The sequence below is a fragment of the Cotesia typhae genome, unplaced genomic scaffold (genome assembly GCF_013202065.1).
Source record: "Cotesia typhae breed Kobodo isofemale line unplaced genomic scaffold, CoteBio_Ctyphae contig_11, whole genome shotgun sequence".
In the NCBI taxonomy this organism is placed as follows: Eukaryota; Metazoa; Arthropoda; class Insecta; order Hymenoptera; family Braconidae; genus Cotesia; species Cotesia typhae.
The window spans coordinates 1,755,627-1,777,746 of NW_027423711.1; the positions used below are offsets into that span (position 1 = coordinate 1,755,627).

The 22,120-nt window shown below is 31.8% G+C and overlaps 2 protein-coding genes across 8 annotated transcripts; one reads left to right on the forward strand and one right to left on the reverse strand.

Annotated features, from left to right (window-relative positions):
* Window positions 1-144: 144 nt before the first annotated feature.
* Window positions 145-15,567, reverse strand: Spn (protein phosphatase 1 regulatory subunit spinophilin). 6 transcript variants are annotated; one of them, XM_074259180.1, is made up of 11 exons: window positions 15,429-15,567; window positions 14,624-14,827; window positions 11,318-11,700; window positions 8,830-10,319; window positions 5,384-7,368; window positions 4,115-4,476; window positions 3,791-4,043; window positions 3,376-3,429; window positions 2,912-3,217; window positions 1,717-2,820; window positions 145-1,638 (listed from the first exon to the last, which is right to left on the reverse strand). In XM_074259180.1, the coding sequence occupies exons 2-11, from the start codon at window positions 14,636-14,638 to the stop codon at window positions 1,387-1,389; spliced, it is 6,204 nt and encodes a 2,067-aa protein (XP_074115281.1). In that variant the 5' UTR covers window positions 14,639-14,827; window positions 15,429-15,567; the 3' UTR covers window positions 145-1,386. The 6 variants fall into 6 exon arrangements, with proteins under 6 accessions (XP_074115281.1, XP_074115248.1, XP_074115273.1 ...); XM_074259147.1 differs by having other exon boundaries at window positions 11,318-11,703; XM_074259172.1 differs by having other exon boundaries at window positions 11,318-11,703; window positions 15,182-15,530.
* A 1,621-nt stretch (window positions 15,568-17,188) lies between these two features.
* Window positions 17,189-21,969, forward strand: Ythdc1 (YTH domain containing 1). Of its 2 annotated transcripts, none has more exons than XM_074238449.1 (5): window positions 17,189-18,318; window positions 18,634-19,119; window positions 20,098-20,314; window positions 20,445-20,911; window positions 21,005-21,969. In XM_074238449.1, the coding sequence occupies exons 2-5, from the start codon at window positions 18,776-18,778 to the stop codon at window positions 21,339-21,341; spliced, it is 1,365 nt and encodes a 454-aa protein (XP_074094550.1). In that variant the 5' UTR covers window positions 17,189-18,318; window positions 18,634-18,775; the 3' UTR covers window positions 21,342-21,969. The 2 variants fall into 2 exon arrangements, with proteins under 2 accessions (XP_074094550.1, XP_074094543.1); XM_074238442.1 differs by having other exon boundaries at window positions 17,189-17,565.
* The last annotated feature ends 151 nt before the right edge of the window (window positions 21,970-22,120 follow it).

Below are 22,120 nucleotides of genomic sequence, written 5' to 3' on the forward strand. Positions count from 1 at the left end.
TTTTAATTTGAATAACAAACACCGACATTCAGAAGTAATTTCGTTGCGGAATGTCTAGAACCGTGTAAAAATAACGATTGAATTTTTAAATAATTAATTAAGTACTTGAATATGTGTGCTAGGAGAAAAGTAAACCAAAGGAAGCTTACATTAATGCATTAAATAATTTATTCATCCGGTATATATGATATGGAGGATTCTTTGAGCAAAAATTATGAATTTAATAACGCAAAGTATACTCATACATTTTTAATCGTTCGTTATTTTGTTAATGAATTTTTTTTTAATTATAATTAATTTCTTCTACAAATTGATACACACTAAATTAACGACTATATCGGCGACGCTTAGCCGCAGCAAGGAGGTTCTTCGTTGATATTTTTTAATTTTTTAAAACACAAATAAAACACATTTATATATTTTTGTCATCAACTTTTGTGATAATGGTTAAAAAAATTAATAATTAATAATTAATGAACTATAATTGTGATTATTATCTATGATAATACCATAATTATCTTGAAATTAGTCGTCAAAAATAAATAAACTTATCTGGTATATGTATACCTAGGTACGAAATTCTTAATTACTTTATAATTGTTATTATTTTGTTTAATTATTCTTGATAGTTTTCATGTTAGATTAATTTTTATTATAATGATCTTACGTTCTATTATTTTTATAACTATAATTAATATTATTTTAATCATGCAGTATTAACATGCGACGATGTGTGCATTACCGTTAAAATATAAAGTTAAATAGTTATAAGAACTAATTATTATAAAATAAATGGCTCATTGGTCGTAAGAAAAAAAAAATTGAAAAAGAAAACGTAATCAACAAGCATAACAAAATTAATTAAATAGCCACGTTAATGACAAAGTAAACTTCATAACGATAAATACAAAAATATTATAATTATAAATTTCAACAACTACTTTAATCGACTGATAAACTCGTAAAATTTTAATCTTTTTACTTTTTAATCGTCGCAAAAAAAAGAAAATGACTACAAAAATATAGAACGGAACTAAACGGAAAATAAAAACAAAATAATATCTATATATATTTATATATATAAATCGAAAAATACTTGGGCGTCCACCTCTGGGAAGCTGTCGTGAAGGTACCACTGAGAGTAGCACAAAAATTTTGATAATAACAAGCTAAAAAGTTATAAAAAAATAATACACAAGTATTATTGCGTTATTACATTAAACAGTGAGCGCTTTTTCGTTCTTTCAATAATAATAAATATTATCATTACAATAATAATAATTATTATGATTATTATAATTATAATTATAATTATTATTATTATTATCATCATCAGTTAAAGTATTATAATCATTAATTAATTAATTAAATAATTCATTAGCAAATTTATTTTTTTCGTGCAGCTTTCTCGGCTTTTTTTCTTACTCGCTCAATTTCTTTTCGCTCTTTACGCTCACGCTCAGCCTGACCTCGCAATTCTTTGAGTTTTCTCTTAAGGTGTTGCTTTTCATCTCCAAAAATTCCCAATGTTTTTAAATCACGTGATTCTAAACGTAGGAGACTACTACCGTTGATTCCATTGTCGGTGAAACGTGAAGTAAATCGATCTAAGCCAATCCCAGTCAGCCATTGACAAACCTTCAAAAATTATAATAATATTATTAATTATTTTAAATTATAAATAAAAAAAAAATTTTTTCATTATTAATAACAAACCTGTTCTTTAGACCAATCAGTGATGGAAGCAGTTTGCCAGAATATTTTTTTATCTAGACCAAAATCACCGGGATTAGGAGGCATCCAAACTTCAGCCGAGTCGACGCTGCCGATTTTGGACGGACTGGGCTCAATAGCTGTCGGGCTTATAGATCCGCCGGATGATAAACTGGATGGTGAACCGCCTTGGTGATGCCAAGGCGTGTTACCGGGTCCTACTGGCATTGGAACCGAAACAATTTTAACCCGTTGACTCGCCTCATTAACAGCCTGACGGATTTCTTCAATGAGATGATGGCCCACAGCTGTTGGATCACTGTGGGGATTATTCAAGTCCGTAAAATCCCCAGAATTTTCGCGTGATGAAGACATATCACCACCTAGTCGCCTTTCTCTTTCAGCTAATACTTTTTTGAGCTGCTCAGCCAGGGACGGCGGATGACCAATCAAACTTTTCTGCGATGCCGACCAGCTTTGTTCAGTCATTGCTCGTACTTGAGAACTTATTGTGCTATGCTGACGGATCGTCGAGTGGGTTGATTCAAAATACTGTTTACTTTTTTGAGAACATATTGAAGAGCTGCTTGAATAAGAACTTAAGTTTGATTGCTTCAGTGACTCAATTGTCGATCTTGTGCTGGTATCATGAGATACCCCACCAATTTTAGACGAATCTTCAGTATCTGTATTATCTCCCGACTCGTCTAACCCATAGTCTGAACTACTGTTACTTAATCCACCAGACCGTTTTGGCAATTGACGATTAGCAAGACCTCCTCTGCTCGCTAATTCTGCTTTATTTTTACCGGCTGAATTATCTAGAAGACGGTGTGCTGGAATCGCGCGATCTAATTCTTCCTTTATCGGGATCGGTAGCGGTAATTTTCGTTCAACAGTTGCCGTTTTATCTCCGTCGTCTGGGCTACTCAGATCCGAAGTTTCTGTGTCAGATAATTGGCAGCTTGCCGAAGAGGGAGGTGGTGGTAATTGACGTCTCGATAATTGGGGTGTTACTATTCCCTTAGTCGAGCCGTCATACGGTAATCGGACAGGCAAACCAAACCTTGTGTGCGTCTCCGTCAGTTCAAGCTCCAGTTTAATAACCTAATTACCACAAAATTGATTAATCCATACATACATACATACAAATAAGTAAAAAAAAAATATATTAAATAAATAAAGATAATAAATTTACCCGATCTTTGAGAGTTTTGACAAGCGCATTATATTCGGTATCTTTCTCTTGAAGTAATTGCTGATAAAATTCATCTCTCGCAGCAATATCAGTTCTCAACTCTCGCGCCAATCGCTTAGCCCTTGCGTATTTTTGTTGGAACGTCGTCGTCTGTGTTGTCGACTGCGACAACATTTCTCGAGTTGCCGATAACTCTTGTCGGGTGGTACCGAGTGCTCTCTCGGATTCATGCAGTCTTAGTCTCGATTCTCGTAATTTTGCAGCATATTCTTCACTACCAGCTCCGCTATTCTCCAACTCTACCAGCTAAATAATTTGTTACATCAATTTTTTTTTTTTTTTAAATAAATAATTTATAAAACAAATGAATCAAACAACTACTCTTATAATTTTATGAGAAAAGAAAAAATGTGAGGAAAATATAAATAAAGAGAAAGTGTAAATGAAAGATGATTAAACTTTACCTTAGCCTTGAGCGTTTCCACTTCTTCATTGGCAATCGATAGTTTAGATTGAGTCTGCAAGCAACCAACAACACACACAAATGCATAAGCAAAAACCCGAGATAAACTAACATCGCGTAACCATTCGTTGAAAATAAATAAAATAAATTACGTTTACTATTGACGGAAAATAAAAATAAGTCATGTGCAGCTATGTGTACCTATATACTATACTAATTACTAAGTAATTTTCATTCGTGATTATGGCTATTGTCTTTGTACCAAATAATAACATACAAAGTATAAAATATTCACAATAAAAGCTCAATGAATCTACTGAATAGTAAAATAAAAAAAAAAAAAAAAAACTAATAATAAACTTAAATCACATTGAATATTTATTTGCATTCGGTTGTCTGAAAAATTAGAAAAATACCTCTTGTAGAAGAACTCGCAGGCTTTCTACATCATTTTGAGTGGTAGCGTGTCCTACAGAAGAGCTGATAATCGGCGAACGACTTCTGTTTGATGGAGAAAGATAACTCTCTATTGGGCTGTGAGGTGGCTCGCCTTCCGAGCAAGAAGACATCGTCGGAGAACCAGGTATTCCTCCTGCTCTGTTGGTGCTGTCAGGCGTGTGTTCTTCTCTTTGAGGACCTTCTGGTGATGCATCTGAGAAATTCAGTCTTCTACAAGAATAATTTCAGATTATTTTGATGAAAAATTTAAAGGAAAGAAACTAAAATAAAGCTTACGTTACCTGTTGGTAGCATTATTAGCTTGCTCGCGCTCCAAATCCGCCTGGAGACTTTGTCGTATTAACATGGCAACTTCAGAATTTTTAGGATCTCGCTCTCGGCCAATCACAAACCGGACTAAACCTGATGTATTCCTCAGTACTTTAGCAGCATATGCTTGCGTTACGCCGACTAATGATTTACCGTCAACCTCAACGATCTGATCGTTTACTTGTATTCTTCCCTCGCGTGCAGCCGCGCCTTTTTCCGTGATTGTCTTCACAAATATACCGAGTTTTTCCAGACCTGCATCGGCACCTACACCCATACCGATTATACTCAAGCCAAGACCCTCTGGACCTTTCATTAATTCAACTGGAAACACCTGGAATTTTTTTTTTTTTTTGTTTTTAATAAACTCACTATTAATGGCTTAACTTAAAAATAATAAAGTGATTTCAATATTCCCTCAGCACCTCAAAAGAACCTCGGGTTCATTTCAAGGTGGCCGGTGTTGTCGTCAAGAAAAATTTTGCGAGCAAGGATAAACCATCATCGGGAACATTTTATTAATAATTTAAAAATTATGAACTAATTATTGACACCAATTATTTAAATATTATAAAGCATACAATTAATTTCGATTGCTTAATTTTATAAATATTTCATATATTGTTAATTAAAAAAAAAAAAAGATCATATTGTTAGACGAAGAAATTAATTTAAACTTGGCTTTTAAAAAAAATGCTTTTCTAACCAAAGTTGTTAAGAAAATAAACGTTCATAAACTGGTTTGATGAGCTACTGCTAACTTTATTTTTTTTTTAATAATTAATATTTAATATTTTGAACTGACAGTAATTTTTTTCAATTTTTTAATTAATTAGAATTTTATAAAAATTTATATAATAGTTATTCTTGTTACAAATGATTAAATATATTTAAAAATAATTTAAGGCGTCAATATTTAGACCCCGGTCAATAATTTGGGCTTTTACCTTATATTAATGTATATATCGATACCCATGTTTAAATAAGTCATATTCTACATTTAGAAAATTTCAAAGCAGGCGGTAAAATCGATTCATTTTTAACATTGATTAAATATGAAAATATTTATTCAAAAATAGCTATTATACAATTTGACCCTTCAATTTTTAATGACATGCATAATATTATGGTTTTATTTTTTTTTTAAAATCAAGTTATCAAATTTTATGGGATACGACATATTAGAACGTGGGGTATCAACAGGTATATTATACCAATAGATGTAACATCTACAAGCTTACCTCCATCTTTTCAACACGTTTTTCCAACTCGTACTCAGCACTAGCAGCCACGGGATCGACATCCTCGTTACGACGATCATACTCATTGACAGAATGCGTCGAATATATTCGCATCGGACGTGTGTCAAACGAAACCTTGCCACTCTTTTTAACAGCAACTGGTCCCAAGTCTTCGTCGTCTGAGTCTGGGAGGCCTTCAACTTCCATCCAAAAGTGTCCATCCTCATAAAAATGCTTTCCATCTTCTACAAGGATTATTCTACCCGGCACTGGTGTCACTTCATCACGCTGTTCAGTCTCCGTGTCATCATTAGCCTCATGAGTGTCATTCAAACTGCTAACAGAACCGAGAAGCCCACTTTCGCTGCCAGTTACAGAGCCAATTTGACTTTCCGTCAGTGAGTCTATTGTTAAATCACTGCGCGAGCGTTGCGAAAAACTGTAGTCCTGAGCAGTACTATTAATTAAACTAGTATCTGGTGCCGATAGTACATCTGACAACCAGTCCGGCGTGTTATCCAAATCTTCTTTTTCTTTATTATCTCTTTCTCGTTCTGGCTCTTTTTCCTTCTCTTTTTCTATTATTTTTTCTTCAGGAGCACTAGTTACCGCAGACGGATCAACTGCCGCTGGAGACAGTAACCTAGCTATTTCCTGTGCCTCCTCATCTGACAATAACGCAGATCCTTGACGGATTTTTTTTTCAAGTATCCGCGAACTCAAAAGATTTTCCGCTTCATCAGCCGTCATTGTGTCTGGTGTCACAATATTTGACGCTGATGGGACACCTTTTGTCACTGGAGTTTCAAACTTTTTATTATTCACTTGATTAGTGTTAATTAATTCTGGTGTGTGATGTTTTTTCTCGTCCAAATTAGTGACAGTCTTAGATTCACTTGAATCGGTGTCTTCATTAAAACTATTTTCCGATTCATGTTTATGAATATCAGTAATAGAAGTAGTATTATTAATAATATTATCTTTAGATTGAAATTGAGCAACCACCGCCGATACAAGTGAATGAGTTTTAATAGATACTTTAGATACTGTCTGATCATTATTTATTTCGACGGATCTCAATGCTGCCAATTGATCGGCCTTCTGTTTCTCAAGTTCCCACGTTGTTTGTATTTGCTCGGCATCTTCAGCGAGTGACACTTTATCAGTAACATCAACACTTGCCGCTGCAGAACCAACATTTGAACAAGTATTGGTCAATGAATTATTATTTGTCATAGAAATATTATGTATTTTACTATCAACTTTGCTACTATCAACTCGGTCAGATGAATTACTAGTAAATTGATTGGCGGAAAGACTTGAGGATTGATTTATTGGCTTTTCAAGTTCGACAAAACTAGAGCGTTTCTCAACAACAATAACATCATCTTTATTAGCTCCCATTGTTGCAACTAATTTTTCTTTTTCTCTCATCGACATTTTTATTTGATCATTTTTAGCGTTTGAAATAGTTTTTTGGCACTGTTTTTCATTCAAAAATTGTTTTTCTTTTTCTAAAGCATTTTTAACACTAATAACACGCGACGATGTTTTGCGTGCCGGCTGTTCTTCAATCACCACAGAATTAGCCTCAGCACTGAATTTTGATTTATCTTTTTGCTCGGTATTTAATTTAACACTCTGGTGAAGTAATTCTGGTTTTGGTTGAGGCTGTGGTTTATTATCTTGCTGTTGCTGCTGTTGCTGTAAGCGTTTTGCATAGGGTGATGGTACTGGTATATCCTTATGCTCTAACGGTGGAAACTCTTGATCAGAACTTATTACAGAGGGTGGACGTTGTCCCAACCCGGCGGCGGGTAGATCCATCCTCACATGAGACCGCCGTACAACAGTTGCAGCATCAGTCTCTACAAATTTCTCTGCACTTCCTACCTCTTCCTCTTCTTCCTCCTCATCACGTACCACCTCTGTGTAGACACTTGGTTTGTCATTAGCCTCCGTCTCCAGGTCATAGCTGTTGCGTCCTTGAAATTATAAAAATAAAAATAAAAATATTGGAGAGCATGAGAGAAAAAGTGAGAGAATTTAAAGATTTATATTATGTTTATATTTATAATTTATTTATTATTGGAAATTATTAATATAGTTTTATAATGCTACCTCGACAGTCGATGCAGAAGAGACGAAGGCATATGGTTCTGCGAGGTCGCCAATAATTACTTCGTCGCGCCGTTTTAATGAACAATTACCTAACTCTTTTTAATAACCAACTATTTGCTATGTTATTTAGAGACCCATTGAATTCAAGTTTGTTTGTTTTTATTTTAATATAAAAATACTACCAAAGTTTTAAAATATGAGAGATTAATATATTAAAATAATAAGAATAAAAAGAGGCAGATGTAGACGAAGAAACTAAAACTAATAATACATTTAAAAATAGTAAAGCACTCAGTGAGTCTACAAATATCATCGTACAAGCTTTTAAAGCTAAGCTCTCTAACATTCAAGATTTAAATCATTGAATTATCTTCTCAACACCATTAAAGTAATCTGTAGTTGTCGATCGTTTCACAGTGTGCTCACTCGAGGGTACTTTAACACGTTAGATACGCGTAATGCGTTTGCCTTTGACGGTCAACGCGCGAACGAGTTAACGAGTGAAAGCGCGACGTAAAAAATACACGCGGACCCGTGTACCGATAATACCGCCGAACGTGCGCATACACTAATTTCTATTAATAATATATCCCCCGGCGAAAACGAAATTACGGAGGACCCACCAACGAATAGGATGTACTGAGACAAGAATAAGATGATAGTGGTAGTGGTAGTGAAGAAGCTAGAGATTAAGATGAAGATGAGGATATCGATGATTATGATAGAAGAGGAAGAAAAAAAAAACTAATGGATCGCGAGTGAGTATCCTAAAAAATATTATACAAATACTAAAGAACAGCTATTATTATTATTATTATTATTATTATTATTATTATTATTATTATTATTATTATTATTATTATTATTATTATTATTATTATTATTATTATTATTATTATTATTATTATTATTATTATTATTATTAAAGAGAAGGGGAAAGTTTTTCAAATCTATGAACATGAAAATCATATAGAGTGTACGTAATGGTTTATTCGGATATTTAACTTTTACCTTCTCTTTACTCGGTAAATTTTAAACTGGCACGCGTCCAAAAAAGTTTAAGTCACACGAGGTGGTGGTAAACGCGACGACCAACAGTCGAGACATAGTATTTTTAGATTAAATCCATTGCCATTGAACTTTTGCGTGGGTGTCATTCACAGATAAACTCTTAATCACTTTTCTGCTTAACAACAATAAATTTAATTACATGTCGTAATTCTCATTCTGCATCTCTATTAATAATAATAAATTAGTAATACTCCTTTGAATAATTTCTAACTATTATATTAATAAAACTTAAATAAATAAAAATAATTAATTACCATATTGAAGCTTTTCCGGTAATTCTTTCTCAGCTTTCTCTTCTTTGCTATCTTTGGATGGTGAACTGGGTGAACTCATACTTGACGAAGCGCTATCGGTCGCTGATGGTGGACGTAATTCGTTTTCCGGTGACCTGGCACGCTTTGACTCGGCAATTTCGGTATGAGGTTTCGCCCAGTCCGATCGAGAACTTGTGCGTTCAATTATCTCAGCGGCAATTGCTGTTGTTACCATTGTTGTTGTTGTTGTTGTTGTTGTTGTTGTTGTTGTTGTTGTTGATGATGTTGCTGTTGTAATTGTCGGCTTTAATTCGGCAACATTCTTGAGAATCTCTTCGTTTTTAGCTAGCCATACATTCCGCCATTCGGATGTTTTCGGTGGAGCACGCAGAGGACTCACCGGAAGAATCGGGTAATCGTCAACCTCCAACAGATCGTGCTTTTGATTCCTGATTTCTTCATCATGTTCGGGACTCGATGAAGAAGATTCTTTAGACAACTCTCGAGGACATGGAAGAGGTTGACGTGTAGGACTAGAATTGATACTCCTCGATAAAGGACTGCTGACTTCCTTACAGTTGTCTTTAGGAGTCAATTTAGACGATGTGTCTAAAACTATTTTCTTAGCTCCCAATGGTTTTTGTACCGTCGCATACTCAGGCATTGGTTCGTTAGATTTGGGTGGCTGCTTAGCATTAACTCCCTTCTGTACGACCGCGTACTCAGGGATAGTCGGTGACGTGTCGAAAGATTTGTTTACTGTAGCGTACTCGGGGCTCATGGGCGAATCTGATCCCGTGGGACTCGTAGCAGCGAAGCTCACGGGTCGCTCTTTCTTCATGGCTGACGAATTCCGTGTAGGCGGTAACGGTGGTGGTGGTGACATTGCCGGTGAAGGTCTTGACGTACAAAAACTTGCAGATCTCGTGGCAGGACATGGTTCCGGAGATTTTTTAAAGTCAATTTCCTGATAATCCGACTCTATTGATGGGTCAACAGGGTTATCACCAATCAGTCTCTTTGAATTTTGATTTTGTATCGAGGTCTGTACGATAGATCTATTTGGGTCAGAATTATAACGACTAGGTCGTGTTTTAGAGAAATGACTCGTCCAATTTTTTTGTTTCTCAATCAATTCTTTAGAATTTAACCGTCTTTCCGGTTTCTCCGGTTTCTCTGCTAGTTGTTTCTCATCACGCCGATTTTCTTTGCCATGAAAATTCTTTTCGAATTTTAACGCGACTCCGACACGTGGCTTGATTCGCTGAGCAGCATTGAGATTATCCACGGCATGATGCCCATTTTCGAAGTGACGCTCGGCATTTAATGCCGGTACACTGGCACTCCAATTACTTAAATGATCACGACAACTGCCAGGTGGCGAAGGTGATGTGGGACGCGGTGATCGTGCTGGTGATGTACAGCCTGATCCAGAATTTGCTGAACTAGATCTTGATCTTAATCCATGAAAATTTGTTGGCTTTGTAACTCTGAAAAAAAATTATTGATTAATAAAATTTATTTTTACCAACTTTAACGTAAATAAATAATTAGATTAAAATTAAAATTTTTCAAACATAATGGCAGCAATTATATTTTAATAAAATTTCAATTCATATTAATTAAATTATAGTTTATAAAAATTAATGAAAAAAAATTTTGATTTTTAAAAACATTTATCTCAGCAACAAAAACCCATTTTTTAATGATTCATAATTACACCTGTCTTTATGTTGTATTAAAATGCAAATTGTCGATATTTTTTTTCTTCAAATTCAATTTAGAAATATTGACACAAATGTACGACTCGACATTTGTGACGGTAAAATGTGTCATAGTACGAAGCAAGATACTTATTAGCAATTAACAAACAAGTTGTTTTAATAATGTGAATTTCATTAGCTTAAACAATGTAAATTCAAGAAATAAAAAGTAATATAGAATAAAAAAAATGACTTTTGACGCTCCTTATCGCGACATTTCGACAATAAATAATTCTTTTCTCTTCCTGTTTAAGATGCGACTTTAAATTATTTTGATTCAAATTAAAACATCAAAAAAATATCCGACAAAGTATAAAATAAAATTTTTTTTTTTTTTTACAAGTATGATCTAAAAAAAACTTGAGCGCCTAGTTTCAAATTTCGTATCCACAAAATTAGGAACATGGACTTCTTTACGGCAGTTATTGATCATTACTACAATTTAGATTTATTTTGATAAAAACAACATTAATTAATTATTTTTAAAAACTAGTTCTACTAAATGTCGTATCTCCTATTAAAATGATAAATTAATCAATTTCTAGTATCTCTTATTAGATTAAATTTTCCCGGATTACGATATTTTGAAATTAGGGCATCGACATGAATAATCTAATCACCATACTGGTATCTCAGAAATGAATGAAAATAAATAAATAATAATAATATCAAGAGTAATTTTATACTTTTTTTTAAAAATAGTTTCAATGTAAAATATTACTCACGGTCGATTGGTCTTGTTTTCCTCACCAAGCTTTTCAAACAAAGCTCGTGCATTGTTAAACCTCGCGACATGGCTCTCAGTCCTAACAACAGTCACTTGAGTTGGAGAATCAGAGAGAGGCGCCGGTGGCTCCTTGAATCCACCCTCCGGGTGAATTGTCGTGGGTCGATGATGATGGGCAAGTCCCTCGTGCTGTGGCTTTGACTGGAATATATTCGCAATCGCCGACACCTTGGACCCGGCAACCCGTTTTTTTTCCTCAATCGTTGTCATTCTCTTCAGCTTCTTCTTTAGCTTTACATCTAATCCTTTTGCGTCATCGGTCTCCGTCTCAGTCTCTGTCTCTGCATCCGCCTCCACCTCCTTCGTCTTCTTCTCGAGTCTCTGCTGGTTATACGATCTCGTGATACTTTTTATGACACGTTGTAAACGTATCGCCGATAGGAGCAACTTCCGAAATACGATGGAGAGGGAGAGATAGCGCAGGGTATCGACCATACCTGGATTCCTCCTCAACTGTCCAGTTCTACTGTCATGATTTTTTTTTTTTTACATTTTTTAAAAATATCTACTGTCACTCTACCAAAGCCAATTTAAATACTTAGCAAGAAAATTAAAAAAAAAAAATTTTAATAACAACATTTCAAATTTAATTTTTCAGCTCCTGAATTGAAAAATTTAATTTTTATAAAAAAAAAAAAAAAATCATGATACACTGTTAAGTGCATGCTTTTATAGTTCTTTCGTGCACGTGCTGATTGCGTTATTTATTGATCGTACCACACACTAGTCTATTAATATTCTCGATAAACACCAAAGAAATGAGTGAGTGAGAGGCCGGTTTAAGGCATCTGACTAGTGAAAAAAAAAGTAGCTCAAGGGAAAAGTAACTTACAGACTGACAAATACTGTGTAATGATTTTAAAGAAAAAATCAACTAGCTGAGATATAATACAAAATATAAGAACGAGGAAAGGATCTCTAATCTCTAAAATAATAAAAACAGCGTTACATTGGAAAAAGAGAATTAAAATGAAATAAAAATCTAGGTGTGTATTAACACGTACACGTGACGAAGCCGGTAGCCTGTAGTCTGGACTTAACTGTTATACTCGACTCTGTCTCTCGGTACTGATCATTCTATACATTCTCTCTATTCTACTGTACTCCTATATTTTACTACACTCCTTCATCCACCATCCACCGTTCACCGTTTCACCGCACACCACTCTACTCTATCAGGCTGTGCTTCTCCTGCAATCAATACTTGAATCCTGGTTTGTGTGTCTGAACTTGAGCGAGCGCTACAATCCACCAGCCCCGAAGAGCCAGGAAGACTAAACTGAAATTTCCTATTCTGTACTCTCGTTTTCTCTATTACCGGCTTTTTTTGTCTCATTTTCCCCGTAATATCCTTTTCCATCCATATAGATATATATTCATACATTATCACAACTACTATGCTAATATATATACCACTCAAACTACTGTCTTTATCATCATCTACTGCTCTTTTGCTAATTCGCCCGTCAGACGCCTAATAGATTGCACTCTACACTCTAGACTAGATAATTAAAATCCCGGATTAAACAATAAGAACAAGTCATCATCAATTACTGACAGTCTTTGAAATTTTATCGACTTTTAAGAGTAATTTATTATTGAAATTAAGTTTTATTTTAAAAGAGAAATTTTCAAATATAATATGGAAAGCGGTGACTGAAATTTATTCTAGAAATTACCAATAATCTTGAAAGCATAAAGAGCTATTACTAAATTTTCCAGATCATCACCAGCTTTTACTTTCATTTAAAACTTCAATCGATTTTTAATAATAATTTTACGAGCTTTAATATGAAAATAATTTTTTATGAATACTCATGACTTTCCAGATGATTTCCTTTAAAATCAATAGAATTAAAAATTAACTAACTTTTAAATTTAAAAAAAAAAAAAAAAAAAAAAAAAAAAGGAATTATTCAATTCTATAATTTAAATACTAAGCGTGTAAATAAATAAATGTATGATAATTAACCGGAGGTTTTATATACACAAAACTGTAATAAATAAAGACTGAATTACTTGTAGTTTTAAACAATGAAAAAATATCTTCACGAGTCTTTTCTTGGTCGCTGATCTGAATACTAAATAACTGTGTAATTTATTCCTTATAAAAATCTAATTAAATACATTAGATTTAATATGCGTGAAATTGCCAGTGAATATCGATAATCTATTTAAATACTTTCATTATTATAAGTACAACTTATTTTATTATCTAATTACTGAATCAACTATCTAATTAATTAACTTATTATTTATATTTTATAATTATGATTTTAACAACACGCTAGCTCGCTATCAATCATCAATACCACTAAAATTATCACAAGTTTATTCTTCTCGTATTATTTATCGAGTGCTTATCAGCAATAACTGTCCCAGGCCAGGTAATTATTTTTTCTTTATCGTAATTCAAATCGTAAAATTCACAACAGCCACGAATAAATTTATGTATTTATAATATAATATATACACAGTCAATAAAGAGAGGGGAAATATAAATGTAACAATTTTAAAATAGTACAAATTGTGTGTGTATGCTTTACATTATTCACCATGATTATGATTATGATTATGATTATTATTATAATCATGGCTAACTACGTCTTTGACTATGATTATCATAATGATAATGACTTATGAAAGCTACATGTCTGATTAGAGACGAAGAAAAATGATACTAATTACCAAGATTAGACCATTGTAATTATGAAAATATAAATAGCATTCCAATGGTGACAGTGCGGGCCATTGACCGTTAAATTCAAGGCCGCGTTTAATTTAACAAAATAAGTCAAGTAAAAAACAAACCAACTAAGACTCAACTTGTTGAGAATAAAAAATTAAGAATATGAGAGATATAAATCAGTGGATGGTTTGGTTTCAACTTGCTACTCGTAGAAACCCGTAGTTAACTGTTAGAACATGTGAACAAATTTTAAACATTTTCCTCGTTCTTGATCATTTTTTTTTTTCGGCCTTATTCGAGTTACCGAGCACTTGGAGTAACATATGAAGTCACAGTTGTTGAGGAGGAACAAAGGAGATGGTCGTGTACGTGTGCAACGAAGCATTAAATAATTATACATGTTATACATGTTATATATATTATATATTCTAAATATATTAAATAGAAAGTCCTAAAGGGATATGCAATATTTATATAAATATTAATGTTGAAGCAACGTAACAAAAATAAAAATAAAAAATATATGATGATAATAATAATTATAAATTTTCTTACCAGCGATGTCACCATGTGCAGAAAAGCATTTCTCCGGCGTTAAACGTCGGAGACAATTTGTCACCGCTTCCTGAGTCTAGTTGAATTGAATAAATATTTTAAGACCGCCGTCCTCGAGGTATAGATTTTTTTTACAAATTCTTCTCGTATCAGTTACTACAGTTTCAGCTTACTGAAACATTCTGATGACAGTCTTGAGTTTACCTGTTTAAATTTAAAAATATCAACAAAAAATTTTTTACACGTTGTCTTATGTTACATGTATGCAAACTATGAACACAACATACAAGTATAAATAAGTAAAATGTATTTATTGAAATTGAATATATTAATAGATATTTTTACAAAATAAAAATTTACACGAGTTTTGATCGGTGTGAGTAATAAGAGAGAGAGAATGCCGTGACACTAAAACATACAATCTATCGTTTTCTTTATCTTAAACTTCTGGACAACGTTGTCTTCTTCTTAAACTTTTTACTGGCTACTATCGTTCACTCGCTCACTCTTGTTAAAGTACGTACTTAGGTACTTGTGTACGGAGTATAGACTACGTACATTACTTTATTTTACTCGATCTATCTATCCATCTTTTTCTTTACCCGTCATTCTTCATGTGCGTTAATGTGTGATGTGTATGTGTATATTAGTACACCACAATCGCCCGTGCTCTTTTTTCACACGATTGTATTGTGTGACAGACGCTGATGTTTAAGCCGAATTTATTTATTGTCAACCTGATTTGATACTAAATTCACAGTATAGAGAGAGTTAAACCTTTAAGAGATTATTTAAATATATTTACCAGGACGTTAAGTATCACACCGGCTACACTACCAATTACTTTTTAATAAATAATTGCGGCTACGCGTTTTCGCCGAGCAAAAAACACACCTTCACACAACCGGCTGGAAGGCAGTAAGCCCGTGTCAACAACCTATGAAAAATAAATGAGACAAGATGGTTTTATTTTTAATTTCTTCCTACACTTACAGATGGCGTAATTATACAAAATGGCTGACTGGTAGTCCTCTATACTAAAATTGATGGTACAATGAAGTTAGCTTAGTATCGAAAACATGGACCCTGATTCCTTATTGGTTTGATTAGAGCGCGCGCGTATGCGCGCAATTTGAATTTCTAGTTTAATAAAAAATTCATAACTTTTTTTTATTTACTAGTTGTTCCTAAGTAATTTATTTTGTTAAATATTTAATATTAATTATTATTGAATCAAAATTTTACCATAATTATGCTTAATTTTAAATACGATAATTATAATATTTAAACTACTTACTTAATTGGAGGATTTTGAAATTTCCCGCGTAAATCAAAAATTTTAATGACACTGAAGTTGACATACATTAAAAATTTTTTTAGAATTTTATAGCAATTAAATTATTATAAAAAAATTCCATATGTGAAAATCAATAAAAATCACAAGTGAGAATTTTTTGAAGCATTTTTTTATTATAATTGATTTGTTATAAATTTTTTTAAATTGACAGCTGACAACTAACTTCAGTAGCATAAATTTTAATGGATCCTTTTTGCTAATAAACTATAAAAAAAGTTTTTATGTTGAGAATTAATATTTATTAATGCTTTATTTAAGTGTTAAAAATTTTTTGTACGGGCCTTTTATTTTGTAATACTATTTTAAAACAGCTGATACCAGAAAATTATTGTTTTCATAAGTATGTAAATTCTAATTACAAAACGATGTTTTATTTTCAATGTACATTAACAATAACATTTTTGACTTTATTATAATTATTTATTTTTGTGACTGTTAATTAATAATACACTCAAGAATTTTTTTTATAGAAATAATTTAGAAAAGAATCATTAAAATTTTTTTTATGAAAATTAATTTAGAATATATTTAATAATTTTAAGAATTAAAAAAAAAATAAATTATGGCAAAAAAAATTTATAAAAAAAATTGACTTTTAGAAATTTTAAAAAACTATAAATGCATTTTTTTAAAAATAATTTTTTGGAACAAATTTTTTTGTTAAAGAAATTTAAAAAAGTGTCAAGTGACAGCTAACTTTAATGTCATTAAAATTACCTACTACTTTTCTCATTAGAAAATTTAAATTCCATCATACTGAAGTTAGCGGTGAGCTGTCAATTTTAAAAATTTTTTTAACAAATCAATTATAATAAAAAAATGCTTCTAAAAATTTTCACTTGTAATTTTTATTAATTTTCACATGTGAAACTTTTTAATGATATTTATTTATAATAATTAAATTGCTATAAAATTCTAAAAAAATTTTTAAAATATCTGTCAACTTCAGTGTCATTAAATTTCACGCTTTGAAATGAAATAACAGTGGTAAAAGTTAAAACAAACTTTAGTCTATAATTTTTTATATTTCTACAATTTAAATATTTTATTTATTTAAACATTTAATTTAAATTTATATAATAAAATTGTTGATATCCGTATCCAGACATTACTGTGCTCATACTGCTAACGTTTATACCAACCTAAGAAAACTATTTGAAAAATAGTCACTGTGAGCCCCCGCTGGACATATTATGCACCATCAAAGATGCTTCTCTCTCGCTTTCTGGCTCATTCTGGTTTACAAAGACAATAGTGGAGTGAACTAAAGAAATAAATTCATGATAATTTTCGACATTTTTATAATTTAAACAAAATTTGACAAATTTTAATCAATTAATATTTTATTTATCTAATAAATAAATCGTTAAATCTCACAAAATAAGTTTATAGATTATTGGAGTCATCGGTAGTGATCACGAATAATGAGTATTATAAAATACGTGTTGCAATAGCATTTTTCGTTTGTTGGATGGTAGCAATAATCTCTCGGGAAACGCTAAGTTGGTGAGGTGGAAAGTGGTAGTTTTTAGTAGTGAAGAAAATAATAAAAAAAAGAACGTACTTACAGAATAGAAGTGTAAACGTAAGTGTGAGAGGGCAAGAAGCCACATCATATAAAAAGAGGCTTCGTTCTCAGTTACTGGACTTATGTTGTTGTTGTTGTTGTTGTTGTTATTGTTTGCAAACAAAGCACGAACTTATTCTACTGTCATTGTTGTATATTTTGATTGAACGAAAAATTTTTAATAAATATAATAAAGGAGAAATTAAATTAAATATATGCAGGAAGAAGGACGCGGATTTATCAAGTGGTGTCCAAGATAGCCAGATCATCTTATTGAAATATTTATAAAAGATCTATTATAAAATTACATTGATAATTTGATAATTATAAAAAAATAAATAACTAAAAATCCAGAAATCCCTCGAATTAGCACTTATGAACTTTTGTTAGGAATTTATTTAATTAGAATTAAAGACTTGATTAGATTTGCAACAAAATATTATTTATAAAATAATTAATTACATTTTACAATTATTCAAAGCTTTAAGAGGACTTAGTGTTGTTTTATTAAATATATATGAATATAATATGTAAAAAAAAAAGAGTATATGATATGATAATATTTTATTTTGAACTGCATCGATAAAAAATATCCGTAACGTGGCTCACCACGCAAGTGGCCTTGAATAATAATAATAATAATAATAATAATAATAATAATAATAATAATAATAATAATGTTTATAATATCAAGTAGTCTTATAAATCAGCAGCTATGGTGATACGGCTATATTTAGTGAATAGTATGGAACTATTTAAACCCTGTCAGAAGTATGGAACATCATTACTTTTTATAAATGATTTTATTTTATTAAAATCACCAAGTTGTACATAACAAAAAATAATTAACATTATTAATAATTATAATGGAATTGCTGCTAAATTAATATTATTATTTTGTATCAAAAGTTATAACACATTCATAATATTTATCATTAATCAACAATAATAAATACTTAATAATGCAGAGATTGAATAAAAATAGTTATTGGCTATGCGATATGACCAAATAAATTTAAAAAATATTATTGATGGTGTTGAGTAAATAATAAAATAATTCATGTTTCTTAAAATATTTATTTACAGAGAGTATTTATCAGCAGCTGATATAAGGCCTGGTTGAGATTGATCAATTGATGCAGATGAATCAGGATCTGTAATCAGTGGACACTTCTGCAATTGGAATTGAAATAAATATCACTGTTTGATATAAACTGAGTTTTTAAAGATGGACAACACCCACGACGGAGATAATTTGAATTTGAGCAGCGGAGAAAATGATATTGGGGATGAATTGAAGATTGGAGCTGACGAGACTTATGACACACGAAGTGAGGTATCATCGAGTTCCTCGGACTCAGACTCGAGCCAGCCCAGTATCAGTTCTGTGTCTACGAAGTCTTCGCGAGGGGATAATAAACGGAATCGGCGAAGCCGAGGCAAGCGTAAGCAGTCTAGAGATTCCAAGTCATCGAGTCCAGAGAGCAAGCGCTCAAGATCTAAGGATAGTAAAGCAACTACCAAAAATTATGATTATATTACTAAACTTAATTACTTGTTTAGAGATGCCAGGTAGCTATTTTGCTAAGATAGTGCTAGGTATTTGGGTGATTCTCTGTAAGGACGTCTTAAATCTGTATAAAATTGTCTGAACAAATTATTTTTGATTTTATTAGAAAAAAAAAATTACCAAGGGCTACGAAACTATCAGCTTAATGATAATTAATATACAACCAATTGAATTTTTTTTTCGATATTTGTGTATCATTGCCATATAACATGACAGGTGACGGTTTTTATAATCAAATTGAGAAAAATCAAGCAAACTATTTCAATGCATTCAACTTTTCAAGTTCTCAATTAATATTTATATTAATTAGTATAATATTAAAATTTATGGATCCAATTTTATGAATAAATTATTAATAAAAATAATTGCCAGGGGACTGAGTATCGAAGTGGCCCCGACACATATTTCCAACACAAACGGTGTTTTAACACTAAATAAAATTGCGATAAAGCTAATAGCACTATGGTTATTAACTTAAATCTAGTTAGGTCCTTATAAATCTTACAGAACATAAAATAGCACGCTGGATTTTTTTTGGCTTTGAACCTCTGGCAGGAAACTGTTCTTGAAACGCCGGGGACAAACTTTGGTTTAATGAAATAAATGAATTTTCAGTACTTTTTATTGAAGATAATTGTTATTTAACTAATTAAGTTTATAAAAATTATGGGCAAAATTATATATTATAGACGAATAACTTAAAATTTAATCTTATAGTTTCAATTTTGGAAAAAGGACAGCCCAGTGAACTGTTATTTCGATGGTTTACGAATTTATAGCAAAAAAACCAAAATTTATTTCATTTTAGTTTTCAATCCTCCAATTAGAAATATTTTTTTACTCTCGTAATAATTTTTTTTTAGTAACAAAATAACAATTTTTCTAATAAAAAAATGCCCAGAACAGCAAAAAACATCCTTACAGAGAATCACCCATTTATAAATGGATTCATTTTATTAATTTTTATTATTTTTGTCTAGATTTTTTATTATAAAATCTAATAATGCAGAGAATGTGACTCTGTCTAAAGCTAAAGGAGTGTGGAGTACGCTACCGCAGAATGAAGCCAATCTCAATCAAGCTTACAAGGAAGCAAGAAATGTTTTGTTGATTTTTTCAGTTAAAGAATCGGGTAAATTTGCTGGTTTCGCGAGACTCAGTACTGAATCTCGGAGGGATTGTCCGTCAATACAATGGGTAAAAATTTGGGAAATAAAGACTACTTCCTTTAATTTCGACCACATATAATTTTTTAATGCTTTACAATTAAAAGATTTATATTTATTATAAATGAATCTTTCGCATAGTTATACAATAATTCTTTTAGGTATTACCACCAGGATTGTCAGCAAAAGCTCTCGGCGGCGTATTCGAAGTAGACTGGGTGTGCAGAAAAGAATTACCATTCACGTCGACTCTTCATCTTTACAATCCTTGGAATGACGGTAAACAAGTGAAAATAGGCCGAGATGGCCAGGAAATAGAACCACGCATAGCTGAAGAACTCTGCAGACTTTTTCCAGAAGACGAGGGCATTGAAATGACTCCGATATTACGTAAAGCCAAGGAAGCAGCTAAAAATGTTGTTAAATCGCCTCGTAGAATTCGTAATGGTCGTCCTGTGATGACAACACGATTTTTACGTACTCGTGGAAATGCCCGCGGCGGACGACGACTTTTTTTAACTTCAAGATCACGTCTTGCTTCGCTCGCTAGAAGCGGATATGGCCCAGACCGAGGAGATTACAATCACCGCTATCCGAACTGGTTCAATCGTGACTCTCCTTATTCTAAGTTCGTAAAATTTTTATAAAATGAATTAACTCACTAATTAATACTTTTTTTTTTTTAATTGCTACTTTTAATTTATATATTATTCACTTGCAGAGGATACAGACCATCAGGCTTGGGGATAGCAGCAGCTGCGGAAGCATACGTAGCAGATTATATGAGAACAATGCAACATCAATTACCGCCGTTGCCACCATACTCGAGTTCTCACCCTTACGATGCTTTACCTCCACCACCCCCACCGCCACCACCACCACGTTATTACGACGGTCTACCACTTTACAACCCTCCAAGTTCGACTATTGACAAACGCAGTTACGAACGCAGCGTCGATGAATTTTTGTGGAGAACATCCAGCAGTCGTCATCACAGTCGTCACAACGATCATCGATCATCTCGTGATCATCATCGTAGACATCGAGAGCGTAGATAAATTCGTTACTAATAACGTATCTACTACGTTAGCTTATTGATTAAGCTAATACGTAAGAATAATAATACTAATAATAACAATAATAACTATGCTTTGTAATAGGATCAACCTGATATTTATTACAAATCAGGTATTAGTACTAAGTTTAAATATTAAAATATTAGTACTGTAAAATTATAAATCCACAAACTCTGTTCATATCATTTTTATATTTTTCTGTGAAAATCAACAAATACATAAAAATTTTATTTGTTGACTATGTAATTTTAACGAAGCTATAGTAAATATTTTTTAACTCTTATAGTTTTAAATATGAAGCAGCAATTTGTAATACTGAAAGTATTTTTTTTTTCTAATTAAGCAGAAAGTTGTAAAAATTTTTTTTACCAAGAATTTTTATTATGTGGTACTGCCGCGATAGATTAAGCTTAAAATGGAATTATTTAAAAAAAATTTTTTCCGATTGAATGTTTATCTGGTTGTAATAATATTAAAAGAAAAAATAATTTTTATTTTTTGTATTTTATATTGTAACGTCATACTCTGTAATAACGCCTTGTGTGGAGTTAAAATAATTATTAAAAATAGATTATATACCAATTGGTGTAATAAATAATAATGCTCTAATGCAAATTTATCATTTTTGAGAAATTAATTCCACCTGTCAATCCTGTATTATATTTATATTTATTATTGATATCGGTTAGTTATTAAGACAAAATAAAAACAGTAAATAATTTTAATTAAAGTAAGGTTTGATAACAAAGATTATTAAATTA

Bases quoted from the DNA above. Each gene is read 5' to 3' on its own strand.
- Ythdc1 (XM_074238449.1), top strand. From the start codon at position 18,776: ATGGACAACACCCACGACGGAGATAATTTGAATTTGAGCAGCGGAGAA. The intron at 19,120-20,097 runs GTAGCTATTTTG...ATTTTTGTCTAG, and splicing joins TACTTGTTTAGAGATGCCAG to ATTTTTTATTATAAAATCTA. The intron at 20,912-21,004 runs GTTCGTAAAATT...ATTCACTTGCAG, and splicing joins CGTGACTCTCCTTATTCTAA to AGGATACAGACCATCAGGCT.
- Spn (XM_074259147.1), bottom strand. The intron at 7,369-8,829 runs GTAATTAATTAT...TATAATTTCAAG, and splicing joins ACCGGAAAAGCTTCAATATG to GACGCAACAGCTATGACCTG. The intron at 3,218-3,375 runs GTAAAGTTTAAT...CAAATTATTTAG, and splicing joins TGGAAACGCTCAAGGCTAAG to CTGGTAGAGTTGGAGAATAG.